This window comes from Jaculus jaculus, chromosome 7 (genome assembly GCF_020740685.1).
Source record: "Jaculus jaculus isolate mJacJac1 chromosome 7, mJacJac1.mat.Y.cur, whole genome shotgun sequence".
NCBI classification, from domain to species: Eukaryota; Metazoa; Chordata; class Mammalia; order Rodentia; family Dipodidae; genus Jaculus; species Jaculus jaculus.
In genome coordinates, this window is record NC_059108.1 from 9,042,097 (window position 1) to 9,059,148 (window position 17,052).

Sequence of the window (17,052 nt, forward strand, 5' to 3'; positions counted from 1 at the left end):
AAGCACTTGCCTACAAAGCCAAAGGACCCAGGTTAGAGTCCCCAGGACCCGCATCAGCCAGATGCCCAAGGTCGCACATGCGGCTGGAGTTCAGTTTACTTTATGCCTGTGTAAAGTTCCATTGCATGTGTGTATCACAGTTTTTAATCCATTCACCTGTTAATATGTTAATAGACCTCTAGGCTGGTTCCATTTCCCGGCTGTTATAAGTAGTGCAGCTATAAACATGGATGTAAGTATCATTGTGCTGTGTTAACTTAGAGTCCTTCAAATATAAAGCCCAGAGTGGTAGAGAGCTGGACCGTAGGGCAGTTCTATTTCCAATATTTTGAAGAAACTCCTTACTGATTCCCATAGTAGCTGTACAAGTTGACACTCACACCAGCAGTGAACAAGGATGCCTCTTGGCCCGCATCCTTGTCAGCATTTGTTGTCTTTTCTTTTCTTTTCTTTTTGTTTATTTATTTATTTTTCAAGGTAAGGTTTCGCTCTAGACCAGGCTGACCTGGAATTCACTATGTAGTCTCAGGGTGGCCTCGAACTCACGGCGATCTTCCTACCTCTGTCTCCCGAGTGCTGGGATTAAAGGCGTGTGCCACCACGCCCGGCTGTCTTTTCTTGTCTTGATGCCAATCATCCTGATTACTTATTTAAGTGGCAGATGCATCTGGAGTTCATTTGCAGTGACAAGAGGTTCTGGCACACCCATGCCTTCCTATTCATTCTCTCTGTGTGTCTTTCCTTGCACATAAATAAAAAAGATATTTTTAATATTTTATTTATTTATTTATTTATGAGGCAGGATGGGTGTCCCAAGGCCTCTAGCCACTGCAAGTAAACTCCAGATGTATGCAACACTTTGTGAATCTGGCCTTATGTGGGTACCGGGGAATCAAATCCAGGTCCTTAGACTTTGCAGGCAAACACCTTAATTGCTGACCCATCTCTCCAGACAAAATAAAATATTTTTAAATGATGCATTTGTCTGGAGTCCCAGTGTACTAATGGCAATGGAAGGCAGAGCCAGGAGAATCCGGAAGCTCGTGAGCTAGCTAGACTGGTGCACATCAAGCAGCAAAAACAAAAACCACATCAAGGGAGGCCCTATTTTGAGCAAAGTTGAAGGAAGGGACAACATCCTGTGGTTGTCCTCAGACTGCCACATGTGTCCCATGGCAGCATGGCCCCACCCCACAAAATTTAAAAAAAAAAAAAAAAAGAGCAAGAGATTAGAAAAAAAAGAAAAGACAGGACTTCTCAGTAGTGAAAAAGTTCAAAAACAAAATCAGATAAATGTAATAATGAGAATGAAAAAATTAAAACATAAGAGGATTTTACCAAAAGGCAAGATACTACTAAGTGGGGAAAAGAAAGTAGCATGAAGCATGGGCTAATGTGAAAACCAAAGAAAAGAAAAACTATTTCCCCAAATGGAAAAAAGGCATAAAGTGAATAAAAGCATTTAAAAGTAAAATGAAATAAAACTCCATTTATGTCTAAGTGGGGGGGGGGGGAAGAATCACACAGGGGAAAAAAACTAAAGCCATGGTGCACGCTGGGCACTTTCTTTCTGGGTCCTGGAAAACTGGAGGCTGTCTGTAGGGCCAGCTGAACTTGGGGAGTCATGTCTGTCCTTTGGTTTATGCTGTTGTTGAGTCTGTGCTGGACAAGTGTTGACTATTCCCAAGAGCTGTCTCCACCTTATTAGTTTTTCTGTTCCATGGCTTCAGCTGGCCATTCTTAGCTTTGCAGTCTATGGGCTAGCAGACTGTGTCACCCTTCCCAAACATACCCCTGAAGTGGTAGACGTTTTGCCGGAGGGTGTCTCCCAAGTGTGTGGGAAGCAGCCACAGACCGGAGTTCAGAAAAGGATGAGGATGTGTCTTCATATTTTCCAAGACCTCTTGAATATTAATTACCCTGTTGGAGGGACGCTGCTCTGGGGTTCTCTGGGCACTTCAGAGTTCTCAGGCTCTCAGAACCTGACCCATCTGCTGGCCTCGGGCTGGGGTATAAAACTCCATGGTTTTCTCAGCTGATGATTTCTGTTCTCAGCCTCCGGGGTGGGGGTTACCTTTTCTATCTTCTCATCCTGATCTGAGCCTTTTGTCCTGCACACTCTGGTTGTCAGGATCCTTGTCCCCTCGCTCTCCACAGGGCCTCCACAGGGCCTCCTCTCCTAGTGCCTTAGGCAGGCCAGATTGAGGCTTTTGATGTTTTGTTTCTTATTTTTTCTTTTTGTGAGGTAGGGTCTTACTGTAGCCCAGGCTGATCTGGAATTCACTATGTAATCTCAGGGTGGCCTTGAACTCAGTGATCCTCCTACCTCTGCCTCCCAAGTGCTGGGATTAAAGGCAAGTGCTACCATACTCTGCCAAGACCTTTGAGGCTTTATTTTAGGCTCCCAGGTTAGTTCAGGCTTTTAAAAAGTATTTATTTATTTGCAAGCAGAGAGAGATGGAGAGAGAGAGAGAGAGAAAGAGAGAAAATGGCCACCAGGGCCTTTAGACACTGCTAATGAACTTCAGATACATATGATAGTTTGTATATCTCGATTTATGTGGGTATTAGGGAATTGAACCCTGGTCGTTAAGTTTTGCAGGCAAGCCCCTTAACCGCTGAGCCATCTCTCCAGCCCTAGTTACTTATTTATTTTGGTTTTTCGAGGTAGAGTCTTACTCTAGCACAGGCTGACCTGGAATTGACTATGTAGTCTCAGCTCGATTAATGTTTTAAATATTTCTATTTATTTATCTTGAGAGAGAAAAAGAGGCAAAGAGAGAGATAGAAAGGGTGCTTTAGGGCCTTCAGCCACTACAAACGAACTCCAGATGCATGCACTACCCTGTGCATCTGGCTTATGTGGGTCCTGAGGAATTGAACCAAGGTCATTTGGCTTTCCAGGCAAGTGCCTTAACCACTGAGCCATCTCTCCAGCCCTCAGCTCGGTTATTTTTAACCATTTTCTCCCCCCCCCCCACACGCACACACCTGGGTAATACCATCTGAGTCATATAGGGTGACAAAATGGGAACTCTCTGTGACCAGTCCACCAGAATAATCAGGCTCACCAAAAGCAGCCAACTGGCCGTGAAGCACATAAAAGGCTGTGGGCTCGTCCTGAGGGTTGGATCACCTGACTTTCCTCAGATCTACCCTTTGGAAGCAGCTTCTCAGCCTCTCCCTCCCACCAGGAAGCTGCATGGCTGAAGCAAAGGTAAGCTTGCTCCTCTGAGCAGCTCATCCTAGTCTGAGCGGGTTTCCGGTGTCCTTTCACTTCCCTTGTGGGTTGCCAAAGTTTTCCCTCTGTTTCTATTTTTGGGATGAAGTCCCATTTTTTCCTTATTCTCCTCTCTCCTTTGCTGGCCCACATAAAGGCAGCTTCTCAATTGTCATGCTATTTGAAAGTTCTATCCACTGCTTTTATTTGTTTGTTTTGTTTTTCGAGGTAGGACTTCACTCTAGCTCAGGCTGACCTGGAATTCACTATGAAGTCTCAGGGTAACCTTGAACTCTCCTACTTCTGCCTCCTGAGTGCTGGGCTTAAAGGTGTGCACCACTATGCCTGGCTCTATCCAATTTTTAAGAAACATTTTTATTTGAGGCAGAGAGAAAGTGAGCATAAGGCACCAGGACCTTCCACCATTGCAAACAAACTCTAGATGCATGCACCACCCTGTGCCTCTGGCTCCACGTGGGCACTGGGGACTCAAACTCAGGCCATCAGACTGTGTAAGCAGACACATTGAACCACTGAGCAACCCCTCTAGCCCTATCCAATTTTTAAAAAGTAGTCTTATTTTATTTGTGAAGAGAAAGAGAGACAGAAAGTGAGAGCCACTGTTAATGATTTCCAGACATATGTGCCACTTTGTGCATTTGGCCCTAGGTGGGTACTGGGGAATTGAACCTGGGCCAGCAGGCTTCACAGGCATGTGCCTTAACCACTAAGCCATCTCTGCAGCCCCCAATTTTCTTCATATTAGAAACAGAAACAGAATATTAGAAATAGTGCTTTTCTTTGAAGCAAAGGTAGTTTTACTGGACTGGGTGTGCAGTGGTAGAGCCCTTGACTTACATGTACAAGCCCTTAGGTTTGATCCCCAGCATTTCATGAACATGCAGTCAGATGCAGGAGGAAAAACCATAAGTGCAATAAAGCAATCTGCTGCTTTTTTTTTTTTTTAAATACTGAGAGAGTGGGGAAGAGAGGGAAAGAGAGAACATGGGCATGCTAGGGCCTCTTGCTGCTGCAAATGAACTGCAGATGTATGTATCACTCTGTGCATCTGCATGTTGCTTTTTGTGGGTACTGGGGAATCTAACACAAGCCAGCAGGTGTTGCAAAACAAGCACCTTTAACTGCTGAGCCATCTACCTAGCCCCCATTTATTTAATATGATATCTGTATCTATACAATAGGAACAACCTAGAGTCCTTTCTTGGGCATCTTTATTTGAGCATCTTTTGTTTTTGTTTTTTTGAGGTAGGGCCTCACTCTGACCCAGGCTGACCTGGATGGAATTAACTATGGCATCTCCGGCTGGCCTTAAACTTACAGCCATCCTACTACCCCTACTTCCTGAGTGCTGGGACTAAAGGCGCGTGCCATCACACCCGGCTTAAGTGTCTTGTTTTGGCTGGTTAAGTGCCCTTTAACATCTACAGGCTTTTGGGTGTCTTGTACTATCTAGAGTTCAGAAGTGACACAAAATATTCTTTTTTAAAAAATTATTTACTAATTTGCAAGCAGAGGGAGAGAGATAGAAGAGAGACAGAGAGAGAATGAGCATGCCAGGGCCTCTAGCTACTGCAAACGAGCTGCAGGCGCATGTGCCTCTTGTGCATCCTGGGGAATGGAACCTAGGTCCTTTGGTTTCGCAGGCTAACGCCTTAACCGCTAAGCCATTTCTCCATCCCTACCCCCACCCCAAATATGCTTCTAATACAAATTGGCGCTTCTCATAGGCGAATTGCTTTCGTCAAGCTTATGTGGGCTGAACCAAGTCGTCCTGCAAAAAATAAATAAATAAATAAATAAATAAATAAATAAATAAAAAGAGAGATTAAGAGAAGGAGATTAGAGAGGTGATTCCTAAGTGACTGCAACCCGCGCCACGGTGGACTACCAATCCCATGATGCAGCGCTCTCCCAGGCCCCCGGCCGCGGTGGAGTGGCGCGAGGGGAGACCAGCGCGGGGCGGCGTCCGTTCAGGCCATTGTAGTTTGTGTCTGGTCCCGCCATGGGGAGGGGGTGGGGGGTCCCCAACGTGGCGAGCGAGGCGACGTCGGGCGGCGGCGGCGGCGGTCCCCGCGGGCGGCCGAGGGACGCCGGGAGGCGGGGCGTGGCGAGGCCAGCCCCGAGGCTTTGCGACGTTTCGTTACTTATTTATTTATTTATTTTGCGACACCGGCGGCCGTGTTCCGCGCCGCCGTCCGTCCCTCCTCATCCGTCGGAGGACGGCTGTTGTGCGGCGGGCGCTGCCGTGCTGGAGCCTCCGTGGATGGCTGGGCGAGGGGGCGAGCGCGCGTGAGAGCGAGCCGGAGCCGGAGCCGGAGCGCGAGGGGGAGAGCGGGGCTCCCGGAGGCGCGAGCCGCAGCGCCGAGCGCCCGCCCCGGCTGCCCGGCCGGGGATCCGCGCCGAGGGGAGGAGGAGCGGCGCCCGGGAGCCCGCGGCGGGGCGGGGAGGGGGGACGAGGGCCGGGCGCCGCCAGCGTCCGCGTCGGCCTCGGCCCGAGGACGTCGTCCGCGCCCGCCGGGGTGAGGGGCGTCCCTGGCCGGCCCGGGTGCCCGGCCGCCCCTCTGGATGTCCCCGGGGCTTCGGCGGGGCCTCCTGCTCCTCCTCCTCCTCCTCCTTCTCCCCCCGCCGCCGCCGCCGCCGCCGCCGCCGCCGCCGTCGTCGTCGTCGTCGTCGCCGCCGCCGCCGGGTGAGTCGGGCTCGCGCGGCGGCCGGCGGGCGTAGAGCCGGCGGGACCCGGGGCTCCGCAGCCCTCCCCGGCGCCGGCCCCCCGACCCAGCTCTCCAGGCCTCGGAGGCGGTGACAATGGACTATGACTTTAAAGTGAAGCTGAGCAGCGAGCGGGAGCGGGTCGAGGACCTGTTTGAATACGAGGGCTGCAAAGTTGGCCGTGGCACTTATGGGCACGTCTACAAAGCCAAGAGGAAGGATGGGTGAGTTGCTTTGGGGGGGTGGGGGTGTCGGGTCCCATCCCCCCCCAACCCGTCGCCGCAGGGGGCCGGTGTCGCGCTGGCCTGGCGAGGTAGAAGGGTGACCCGCCCCCTGGGGGTGGGCGAGAGAGAGAGAGAGAGAGAGAGAGAGAGAGAGAGAGAGAGAGCGAGAGAGCGCGCGCTCCCGCGTCCCCCGCCTCTTCGGCCGCCACCAGCCGGCTTTGGGGAGGAACCCCAGTTGGTCCAAACCCACATGCCAGCCAGCCATGCTGCGTCCTCCCTTGGGGTCGACTGTGGTGGCAAGACTGGAAAAGGAGCCTCTTTATGCCATGGGTTTCAGTATTGGATTTAAAAAGAAAAAAATACATATATATATACACACACGCACATACATACACACACACACACATATATGTATGTTACTGTATATGCATATATGTATATGTGTATGTATCTATATATACTGGTTTGAATGAAGCCCCCCTCCTCCAGCGTTTGGTCGATTTATTATGGTAACCTTTGGTGGGGACTTCCTCACCTTCCTTGGGAGTGACATCTATCCATCAATCTGAAAGGGGAGCTGGGAATCCTTTTGCCTCACCAGTTGGGATCATTTTGTTACCAAATTTGGGTTTTATTTGGGGAAAGGAGGCAGCGAGTAGACGTGGGTCTGGAGAGTCCCACTTTGAGCCGTCATCCGCAACGTAAACGTTGCACTTGCTGTTTTAGTGTAGTGAGCTGAGGGTTTTGACATAGAACAATAGGGGTTTGGTGCAGGGTGGATGGGGGAGGAAAGCCGCTGACAGAGAGAGAGGGGCTGCCCTCTGCAAGCTGCGTACTCCCCGAGCGTAGCGTTCTCGGTGAGCTTTAAATGCTCGTCCCCGTGAACCCTTACTCAGTCTGACTAGTAATGCTCTCCGTTTTAGTTTAACAGGCAAGTACTCATTTTTCCTTTGTCAGTAGATGACTGTGTTTTAACAGTGATAAAAGAGAAGGCAATTATTGGGGAGAAAATACATTAACTCCTTGTTTTCCTCTTGTACTACAGAAAATTGTTGGAAAGATAATGTCATAGCTTATTTTATAATTTTTGTATTTTATTAGACACGGGTATCTTTACCTGAACATCCCTTAGTTAGTTAGTTGTTATTTTTGATGCGTTAAAACTTATTTTTTTCTATATTACATAGTGTGTGTTCAGAAATGCACTAGCACAGAAAAAAATGAAGCCCTTCATAGAGCTGAAGTTCTCTAAGGGCATGTTTGTAAATACTCAGTATTATGGTTAATGGAAAGGGCAGTGTGTACTTACTCAACATTTTTCTCATTCTTACTGAAATAATCTACAAAGTATTTTAGTTTATGATGTGTTTCTAATTTATAATGTATTTCAGTGCCTGTGTACAACAATAAATATGTGCAGATAAGGGCAAAAGGTAGGGAATGGAAAATTTTATATTCTGCATGCTGTATATATTTAAAGCTATTTAGTAGACTGTATAATTTATGATAGTTGAGAAGTCAGTATCTGGAGCTAGGGCAAGACCCTACCTCATATGCAAAATAAGTCTGTATTAACTTGCTGTACAGTCTTTTTCAAATGACTTAAACAAGCTTCGGTCCCCCAGTATTATGTAATAGGGACAAACCCCATCCTTTTTCCTAAGGGGCTGGTAGTTTCTTCTTAGATTTTTGTAAATTACAATTTTCATATGTATACACAGTGTATATTCCTCATAATTCCCCCATTATCTTCTTTGGTTGACCCCTTTTCCTTCCCAACTGCTTTCTCCTTGTTTTTTTAGAGGTAGGGTCTCACTATAGCCCAGGCTGACCTGGAATTCTCTATATAGTCTCAGGGTGGCCTCGAACTCATGGTGATCCTCCTACCTTTGCCTCCTTAGTACTGGGATTAAAGGTGTGCGCCACTATGTCCAGCCACTCTCTTCTATTTTGATGTCATTTCTTTCTTTTTTCTTTTCTTTTCTTTTCCCTTTCTCTGTCATTCATGATGACACATTGATGGTCCCAGTACTGTTCAGGTAACAACAGCTGCTGTGAAGTCGTGAATGCCTCAGCTGCTCCATCCCAGGAAGACACCATTACTAAGACCTCCTCTTCAGCACTTGGCTCTTTGTTCTTCCTGCCACCTCTTCCACAGTGTGCCCTGAGCTTTTAAGGGTATGGTGGAGATGTCTAACTTAGTGCCGAATACTCAACTTTTTCTCAGCATTTTGAGTCTCTCCAGTGGTCACTGCCATCTGCAACAAGAAGCTTCTCTGACCAGAAGACAGAGTAGCACTAATTTGTGCTCATAAACATAATATTTAGAGGGCATCTTGGTGGGTACAACATCTCTATTCAGCCAGACTACAGCAGTAGCTTCTTCCCTGGAGCCTATGACTCTCTAGCCATGTGCTTTATTCAAAAGCTTTTCCATACCAGGCATGAATTCCCTCCTATGCAGTGGGCCTCAGGTGCATTCATAGAGCAGTTGGTTGCCTTCATAACAGGCATACCGCTGTTGCACCAGTGGGCAAAGCTTGTCTGGCTGGCCACTTGTATGGCTTACTGGACTACTGCTGATTAAGACTTGATTTTTTCCCTCTCAGCAGCCTGCATAGCACTTTAGGGCACTATGACAGATAGCCAGCAGGGAGGAGACTTTCAACTGAAGCATGCGGTGTCTTGCCGTCTAGTTCGGGAGACGACAAAGAGCATTGGCAGCAGTATTGTTTTGGGGCCCTCATGGGCCTCCCTGACCAACAGCTTACTGGGAACTATCCCACTTCTGGCACTGGAATTTTTCTGTAACAACCCATGTCTTCTGGGTATAGCATTATTCACCCATATGGGGCCTAGTCTTAAAAGCCCTTACCCCATGAAATTTGACCAATCTGTCATTTGGTGTATGTGTAGGTTTTTAACATTTTCCAGTGGCTTTATATTTAATCTTGGTGAAAGATGCCAATTCTGTTTTTATGAATTACCAATTTAATAATATATTCAAGTATGTTTTAACTTTGTTTTATTTAAAATCTGTAATATGTAACTTTAGGCAGATTGTATATCTTTATGCTCAGGTTTTCATTCAGGCTGGTAAGTATAATTTCAGAGGAAATTCTATGACATAAAAACAGTTCAATGTATAATATATATTTCTAACATTTGTTTAGCTGTAAGTGAATATTATATTTGGGGGAATAATATTTTAATCTGTAATCCTTTATTTTCCAGCAGCCTTTCAATGATTCTGTTTGTTGTAATGAACTTTCTTTTTTAGTAGTAAGTCTAGTGGCCAAAGAACTTCAACATGACAAAACGGTTTTGTTTTTCAGTGGCATTTTTTTTTTTAAGTATGGCTTTTTTATAACCTCACTTTGGTAGTATTCTCCATTGTATTTATGAGGGTTTTTCTGATTTCGTCAGTGATAAGTATTTTTGTGCCCTTTTTGTCTTGGTAAAGAAAAAATTGTGGCTTCTTAATCTCTTGTAAAAGATGATCAAGTAATAGGTGTATAGTATTGATTTATCTTAAAGTTAAGTGATATATCTGCAACTGAAATTTCATAGTACTCTAGGAACTTCAGCAATATCTGAAGATTTAATTATGTAAGTTTTGTTTGGACATAGTGAATTATCAAAATGAATATATGTAAATGATGTAACCTTTCAGTTGTCCAGAGAGCAACGAACACTAATAATTGGTAAAGGAATTCAGACCGCAAAATACACTTTATATATTATGACAATTAAGGAAGTAGCTTGGGCTGGAGAGATGGTTCAGCAGTTAATGTGCTTGCTTGCCTTTAGAGCCTAACAACCCAAGTTCAGTTCCCCAATACCCATGTAAAGCTAGATGCACAAAGTGGCACATGCATCTAGTGGCTGGAGGCCCTGGTGCACCTGTTCTTTCTGTCTGTTTGTTTCTATCTCTCTCTACTTGTAAATAAATAATTTTTTTAAGTATCTTGATAGCTCCTTTGACTTGATGAATTAGTAATACTATCCTGCTTATGGACCACATGTAGGATAAAATCAGCACCCCCAAGGATTGTGGAGAATTGGGAAAATATTTGACGCATGATTGCGTATAGAGGAAAAGGGCATTTATAAGTGTGTTAATTGTAGGTTATAATAGACTTAAAGTAAACGCATGTTGTAGCTTGGGATTAATTTATTTTAACTGTCACTATAAATAAGATAATGTCCTTTGTGCCTAAACACCAAAAGAATACTTCCTAGGAAGTGAGATTTGTGTTGAGAGGGAAGAGGTTATCATTTTCTAAGTTAACTGTATTTCTGTTAGCAGAATTGAGGCAACCAAATACACTTTAAAATATTGAAAAAAATTAAGACATAAAATTTGTCTTTACAATTCTGGATTCTCAGTGTAGGTAGGGGAAGAGGGAGAAGGTATGTGTGTAGTGTAAAGAAAGTTTTCTTTGGACCATGTTTATATAAAACCCAAAAATTGGGCTGGGAAGATGGCCTAGCAGTTAAGACACTTGCCTATGAAGCCAAAGGACCCAAGTTCGAATCTCTAGGTTCCATGTAAGCCAGATGCACAGTGATAAAATTGCAATGTTGCACATGCACACAAGGGGGCACATGTATTGAGTTTGTTCACAGTGGCTGAAGACCCTGGCATGCCCATTCTCTGTCTCTCTGTCTCTCTCTCTCATTCTCTCTGCTCCTCTCTGACTATCTCTCAAAAATGGAAAAAAAAAAACAAATTAGTTGACAGTGGTAATAGTAATAGCTAAATTATTGAGGAAGTAAATACTAGGTTCTGAACACAGCACTTTATATTCATCTATATAATTTTCACGGGAACAATCCTATTATTTGTCTGTTTAAATATTAGGAGACTGAGCTTAGAAAAGTTCAGCAGATTTGTTTGATGAGCACATGACTAAATGTACCCATGCTTGCCTTTGAGGATTACATGTAGTTCATTTATTCTGGAGCCCAGCTCTTAACCATTATGCTTCATATAATTTCCATATTACATATATGTGAACAAAAATGTTGAGTTTGAGCCGGGCATGGTGGTGCACGCCTTTAATTCCAGCACTCAGGAAGCAGAGGTAGGAGGGTCGCTGTGAATTCGAGGCTACCCTGAGACTACATAGTGATTTCCAGGTCAGCCTGAGCTAGAGTGAAACCCTACCTCGAAAAACAAAAAACAAAAATGTTGAGTTTAATTTCAGTTGGATCACTCAGAAAACATGAATACCTTATCATACAGGTATTCTTTTCAATGACTTGGTATACTTTAAGGGTACATATCTGTTTCACCCTAGTTTTTTGAGAGAATGGGCATGCTAGGGTCTTTAGCCACTGCAAATGAATTCCAGATGCATTTGCCACCTTGTGCATCTGGCTTATGTGAGTCCTTTGGCTTTGCAGGCAAGTGCCTTAACCACTAAGCCATCTATCTCTCCAGCCTCTGTTTTTTTTTTTTTTTTTTTTTTTTTGCCAGACAGCAGCAGACATTACATCCTAGGGCTCATGACTATCCCTGTTGTAGGTTTTCAGTATCAGGGATGTATTCCCTCCCCTGGAATGGGCCTCTGGTCCAATTAGAGGACAGTTGGTTTCCACCACAGCCTGTTTATTATATCTATAATCTTTATGTAGATACATAGTTATATATGTATATATAGATATATCCTCCATATTTGTGTAATTACATGTGTGCATACTCACGCAGTGCCAACAATGAAGGGATTACTGAGATGTAAAAGGTATTTTTCTAGTTGAAAGAGCTCTAAATTAGAGATCTTGGAGTACCCAAGTTTGACTTCTAACTGTCTATGGTTAACAGTATGACTTTGGGCAAATCATTTACCTTTATAGGCCCTGACTTCTTATTTCAAGGGTAGAGGGTTTCATTATATAATTTGAAGGGTCTTTTCTAATAAATGATATGAGAAAATAAAAATTAAATGTATTGTGTTTGCAGATCAACCACTAGAACAAAAACTGTACTTTAGGCAATGGTACCTATCTGTCTGTTGGTCATTATACATATACATACATCCATACATATGTACATTACATATATATTATGGCCAGTAGAAAGTACTGTTTTGTTTGCTTATTTTTATTTATTTATTTGAGAGCAACAGACAGAGAAAGAGGCAGAGAGAGAGAGAAAGAGAATGGGTGCACCAGGGCCTCCAGCCAGTATAAACTAACTCCAGATAGGTGCGCCTCCTTATGCATCTGGCTAATGGGGGTCCTGGGGAATCAAGCCTTGAACTGGGTTCTTAGGCTTCACAGGCAAGCGCTTGACCGCTAAGCCATCTGTTGCAGTCCGGTTCGCATTGCTGGTAGAAATCACCCAACCAAGAGGAGCTTCTGGGAAAAAGAGATTTATTTTGGCTTACATCCTCGAGGGGAAGCTCCACGATGGCAGGGAAAAACGATGGCATGAGCAGAGGGTGGACATCACCCCCTGGCCAACATAAGGTGGACCACAGCCAACAGGAGGGTGTGCCAAACACTGGCATGGGGAAACTGGCTATAAAGCCCATAAGCCCGCCCCCAACAATACATTCCCTCCAGGAGGCATTACTTCCCAAATATCCATCAGCTGGGAACCTAGCATTCAGAACACCTAAGTTTATGGGGGACACCTGAATCAAACCACCACATTCCGCCCCTGGCCCCCATAAACTGGTAATCATACATGATGTAAAATGCAATGCATTTATCTCATTTTAAAAGTCCCCATAGTTTTTATCAATCCCAAAGATGTTCATACATCCCCATAGTCCAAGATCTTTTAACTGAGTCATAATACCAAAAAAATAACCTCAAAAAACCCAGAATGGCACAGAATAAATATTCACACTGCAAAAGATGGCATTGGGCATAGCAAAGAAACATTCAACCAATACCAGATTTAAAACAACCAGGGAAAATATCAAACTCTGTAGCTTCAAGTCCAGCAACTCTAGCCAGTGACAAATCTTCAAGTCTGATAATTCTAACCAGCAACGAGTCTCTGGCATTTCAATTCCACCCCTCCAGCTAGGCTACTCACAGTCCTGGGAAACTTCATTGAGCCGGCAGCTCCTCGGCAGCCATCGCATGGTCCCGGCATCTCCACTGGGTCTCCCAAATATCCATCAGCTGGGAACCTAGCATTCAGAACACCTACATTTATGGGGGACACCTGAATCAAACCACCACACCATCTCAGCCCAGAAAGGACTTTTTTGATATAATTTGTTTGGAGGTCTAACTCTGTTTCTGGCTGTGTTCAGAACTGGGTTAGATACCTTTATTTCCCCCAAAGGAATATCATAGCATTGGCATCAGGTCACTTTGCCTCTCTGAATACTGTGAACCCTGTTCGTTTTTAATACTTCTTTAGATATCAGAACTGCCAAAGATCTTATGGTCAGTTACTTTCTATCACTGGACAATTTGTATGTGCAATTAGTAGTATTCCTTTTAAGCTTGGAAAATGTGACAGGAAGGGAGAACAGAACAGTTAATGTATACTACTTACTACTGGGAGTTTGTTGTGGTTTGAACATAAAATGAGTCTCCATAGGCTCTTGTGCTGTTTGTTGTTGTTTCCAGGTAGAGTCTCTCTAGCCCAGGCTGCCTTCAGACTCCTAATGATCCTCCTAACTACGCCTCCCAAGTGCTGGGATTAAATGTATGTGCCACCACAATTGGCCTTGTTTCTTGGCTCCCAGCTAGTGGCCCTGCTTGGGAAGGTCGTGGAATCTTGAGGAGGTGGAGGCTTGCTGGAGTAAGTGGGTCACTGTGGAGGTTTTATGGCCCAACCTTACTTCCTGCTCATCCTGCTTCCTGATTGAGGTTGCAACGTGACCAAATGGCATCCTGCTGCCTTGCCTTCCTCACCGTGATCGGATGAATGTGTCCCCTAAACTAAACGCTGGAGTAAGCCCATTTCCTTTCTTAAGTTACTGCCTGCCATGTATTTGGTCACAGCATGCAAGTAACACAGAGTTGAGTTTATCTTTCTTAGGTTCTCAGCGCATTCAGATTCACTGTTAGGCTATTTTGAGGTTTCATGCTTAGAATCCCATTTTCTTCTTTATTTTTCTATAGTGGCAAGATCAGCAAATATTTCATGTGGAATTTGTTCATATGGTATGTTGTTTTACTGTGTCTTCCAAGATTGAACAGTTACCCATGAATCTGTTTGACAGATATTTATTGGACCTTTCCATGTGTCACTGTCTTGGGAAGGCAAAGGCAAGTGAAGCACTCCGCTGTTTGAGGAAGTATCTACTGGGAAAACAAACTTGTTAATAAAAGTGTAGCAGCTTAATAAGCACTATGGTGATTCATATTATTAGACTACAGAGAAGGAAGCGTGAATTATTTCAGGCTTTTAAGAAAAACCTCTCACGGATGCAATACTTGAATCTTGGAAGACAAGGAACATCTCGTCACACAGGCCATTCCAGAAGGAACAGGGAAAATTAGTATGCTTTCTAATGCTCTCCTGCAGATCCTAGTGGTTCATGTGGAGCTGAAGTTTTTCTTTTCATGCTTCTCCTCGCTTAATTTCTTTTGCCAGTATTTGTTGAGCTCTTGCTGTCCGTGTAGTAACAAGAGTATGTCCCGTGTGTGCTCTGTTGTATCCATTGACCGTGGTGAGGTCTCTGTTGTTTGACAGTGGGGAAAGATGTATTTATTAGCATTGACTGAACATCTTCATTGTATGTGGCAATGTTACATCACAAAATTGTTGGCCATACAATTTCAGTAGCTCTGAAATTCAAGTGTTGGATTAAGAATACTTCTCATATATAAAAGTGGTGTAGCAGAACTGTGGCTCTGGAGGTAATGGGTCTGCTTAGGGCTCACCTTCACGAAAAGAAGGGAGCCAGGATTTGGTCCATTTCATTGCTGAAATGGCGGTGATCATTCATTGGACAGGGCACAAAGTTCTTTCTCCACTTAAGGGTTAGGAAATAATTGAATTTCTTATGTTGGAGCACTGATAGGTGGAGAGGCAAGAGGTTGGGACAGGGTTTCTGGTATACTGGCTGACATGGGTTCTGGGGAATTGAATCTGGGTCTACTTCATAGGCAAGTGCCTTAACCTCTAAACCATCTCTCCAGTCCATGTGCATATATGTTCATGTGTGTGGGCACACCTGTGTATTCAGGCATGTGTGGAGGCCAAATCGTCATTGGGTGTCACTCTCCATTTCACTCGTTGAAACACAGGGTATGTGTCTTTGTGCAGAACTCCACATTTGGCAAGACTTGCTAGCAGCGAATCCCAGTGATTTTCTGTCTTTGCTTCTCCTGTACTGGGATTATATCATGTGCCTTCATCATGCCCAGTATTTTGTGAGGGCTTTCGGGATCCAACCTCAGGTCCTCATGATCAAGCACATGATAATTACTTTTACTTTATGAGCTATCTCCCCAGCCCCAAATTTCTTTTCTTTTTTTCTTTCCTTTGGTTTCCCGAGGTAGGGTCTCACTCTAGCCCAGGCTGACCTGAAATTCACTAGGTAGTCTCAGGGTGGCCTTGAACTCGCAGCAATCCTCCTACCTCTGCCTCCTGACTGCAGGGATAAAAGGCGTGTGCCACCACACCTGGCCCCAAATTTCTTTTATGTGGAAAGGAATAGCAATCTGGGTGAAAAGGAGTGGAGAATATGAAGTAACCAAGTTGGTACTTAGATTATTTTTATTTTGAGGTGATTATGAGATCTTGTGTGTTATGGGGAGAGCTAAAGCTGCTTGGGAGTCGCCACAGAGAACTGTGGGAGGATAGGTAAAGGAAAGGTGTTGCAAGGAATCAGTAGAGCAACCATGGGTGAGCTTACAGAGGACTAAGACACGTTAACAGAAAATGGAGACTGTGTGCTTTTAAAATACAGTTTTGGGCTGGAGAGATGGCTTAGGGGTTAAGCACTTGCCTGTGAAGCCTAAGGATCCCGGTTCAAGGCTCAATTTCCCAGGACCCATGTTAGCCAGATGCACAAGGGGGCGCACACATCTGGAGTTCGTTTGCAGTGGTTGGAGGCCCTTGCGTGCCCATTCTCTCCCTCCCTCCCTCCCTCTCTCTCGCTGTATGATGCTCTCAAATAAACAAAAAATAAAATAAAATACAGTTTTGTGTTAATGGATTTTGTACTTCTGAAAGTGGCAGGGACGTTTTGTAGGATTTCAAACAGATCCTATTAAATTCAGTTCATAAAGATTGGTGGCACAATCAAGATAGCTGCAGTGAATTGTGCTTAGAAGACGTTACTAATCCAGGGGAGACGTGAAGGTGGCTTCAATTAGGCAATTAAGTGAGGAAGTGGAGAGGAGAAATCAGTAGGATGAGTTGATTTGTTGGCAGTGAGAGAGACACGGAGAACCAAGGGTAAGGCTTGGTTTGGCTTGGACAGCTGGAAGTTGCCATTCACATGAAGAGAAGCAAGTTCCTACAGGAAGGTGACGGGTTTTAATGTGCTGACGTTTTAGTGCATGTTAAACGTCTGGGGAGAAATGTCCATTACATAAATAGATGGGTTTGGAAATAGACTTTGGAATTACCAAATACTTGAAGTAGTAGCTGTGAGTGGCAGTGAAGTTCCCTGGTGAGAGTGTGTACATATAAACAAAGGGCCTTGGGATGGAGAAAACGTCTACCCTTGAGGTTAAGAAATTGGATCTAAAGAGGAAAATAGCGAAAGGCCCGTCTTGTTTAACAGGAATTGTGGAGTGTACAGCGTACTGATTGTACATGGACACAGCCCAGAGAAGTGCCAGAGCGGTGTTTGTTGAATTATAATAAAACAAAGAGAGAAAGGGATTTTTAGGAATGTGCCATAGGCTGTCATTGATCAAAGGAGGAAAGAAATTGTCTGGGGTAAGTAAAAT

General features: G+C 44.6%; 1 protein-coding gene across 3 annotated transcripts in view; it reads left to right on the plus strand.

Moving 5' to 3' along the window:
* The first annotated feature begins 5,968 nt into the window (after positions 1-5,968).
* Cdk8 (cyclin dependent kinase 8) overlaps positions 5,969-17,052 on the plus strand; it is a 68,099-nt gene continuing 57,015 nt past the window's right edge. For 2 of the 3 annotated variants that reach the window (XM_004659971.2, XM_004659972.2), the window contains exon 1: positions 5,970-6,171. In XM_004659971.2, the coding sequence (XP_004660028.1) occupies positions 6,044-6,171 (128 nt within the window). In that variant the 5' untranslated portion in view covers positions 5,970-6,043. Of the gene's footprint in view, positions 6,172-17,052 lie in introns of all 3 variants that reach the window. The other variant, XM_045155129.1, reaches the window with a different exon arrangement.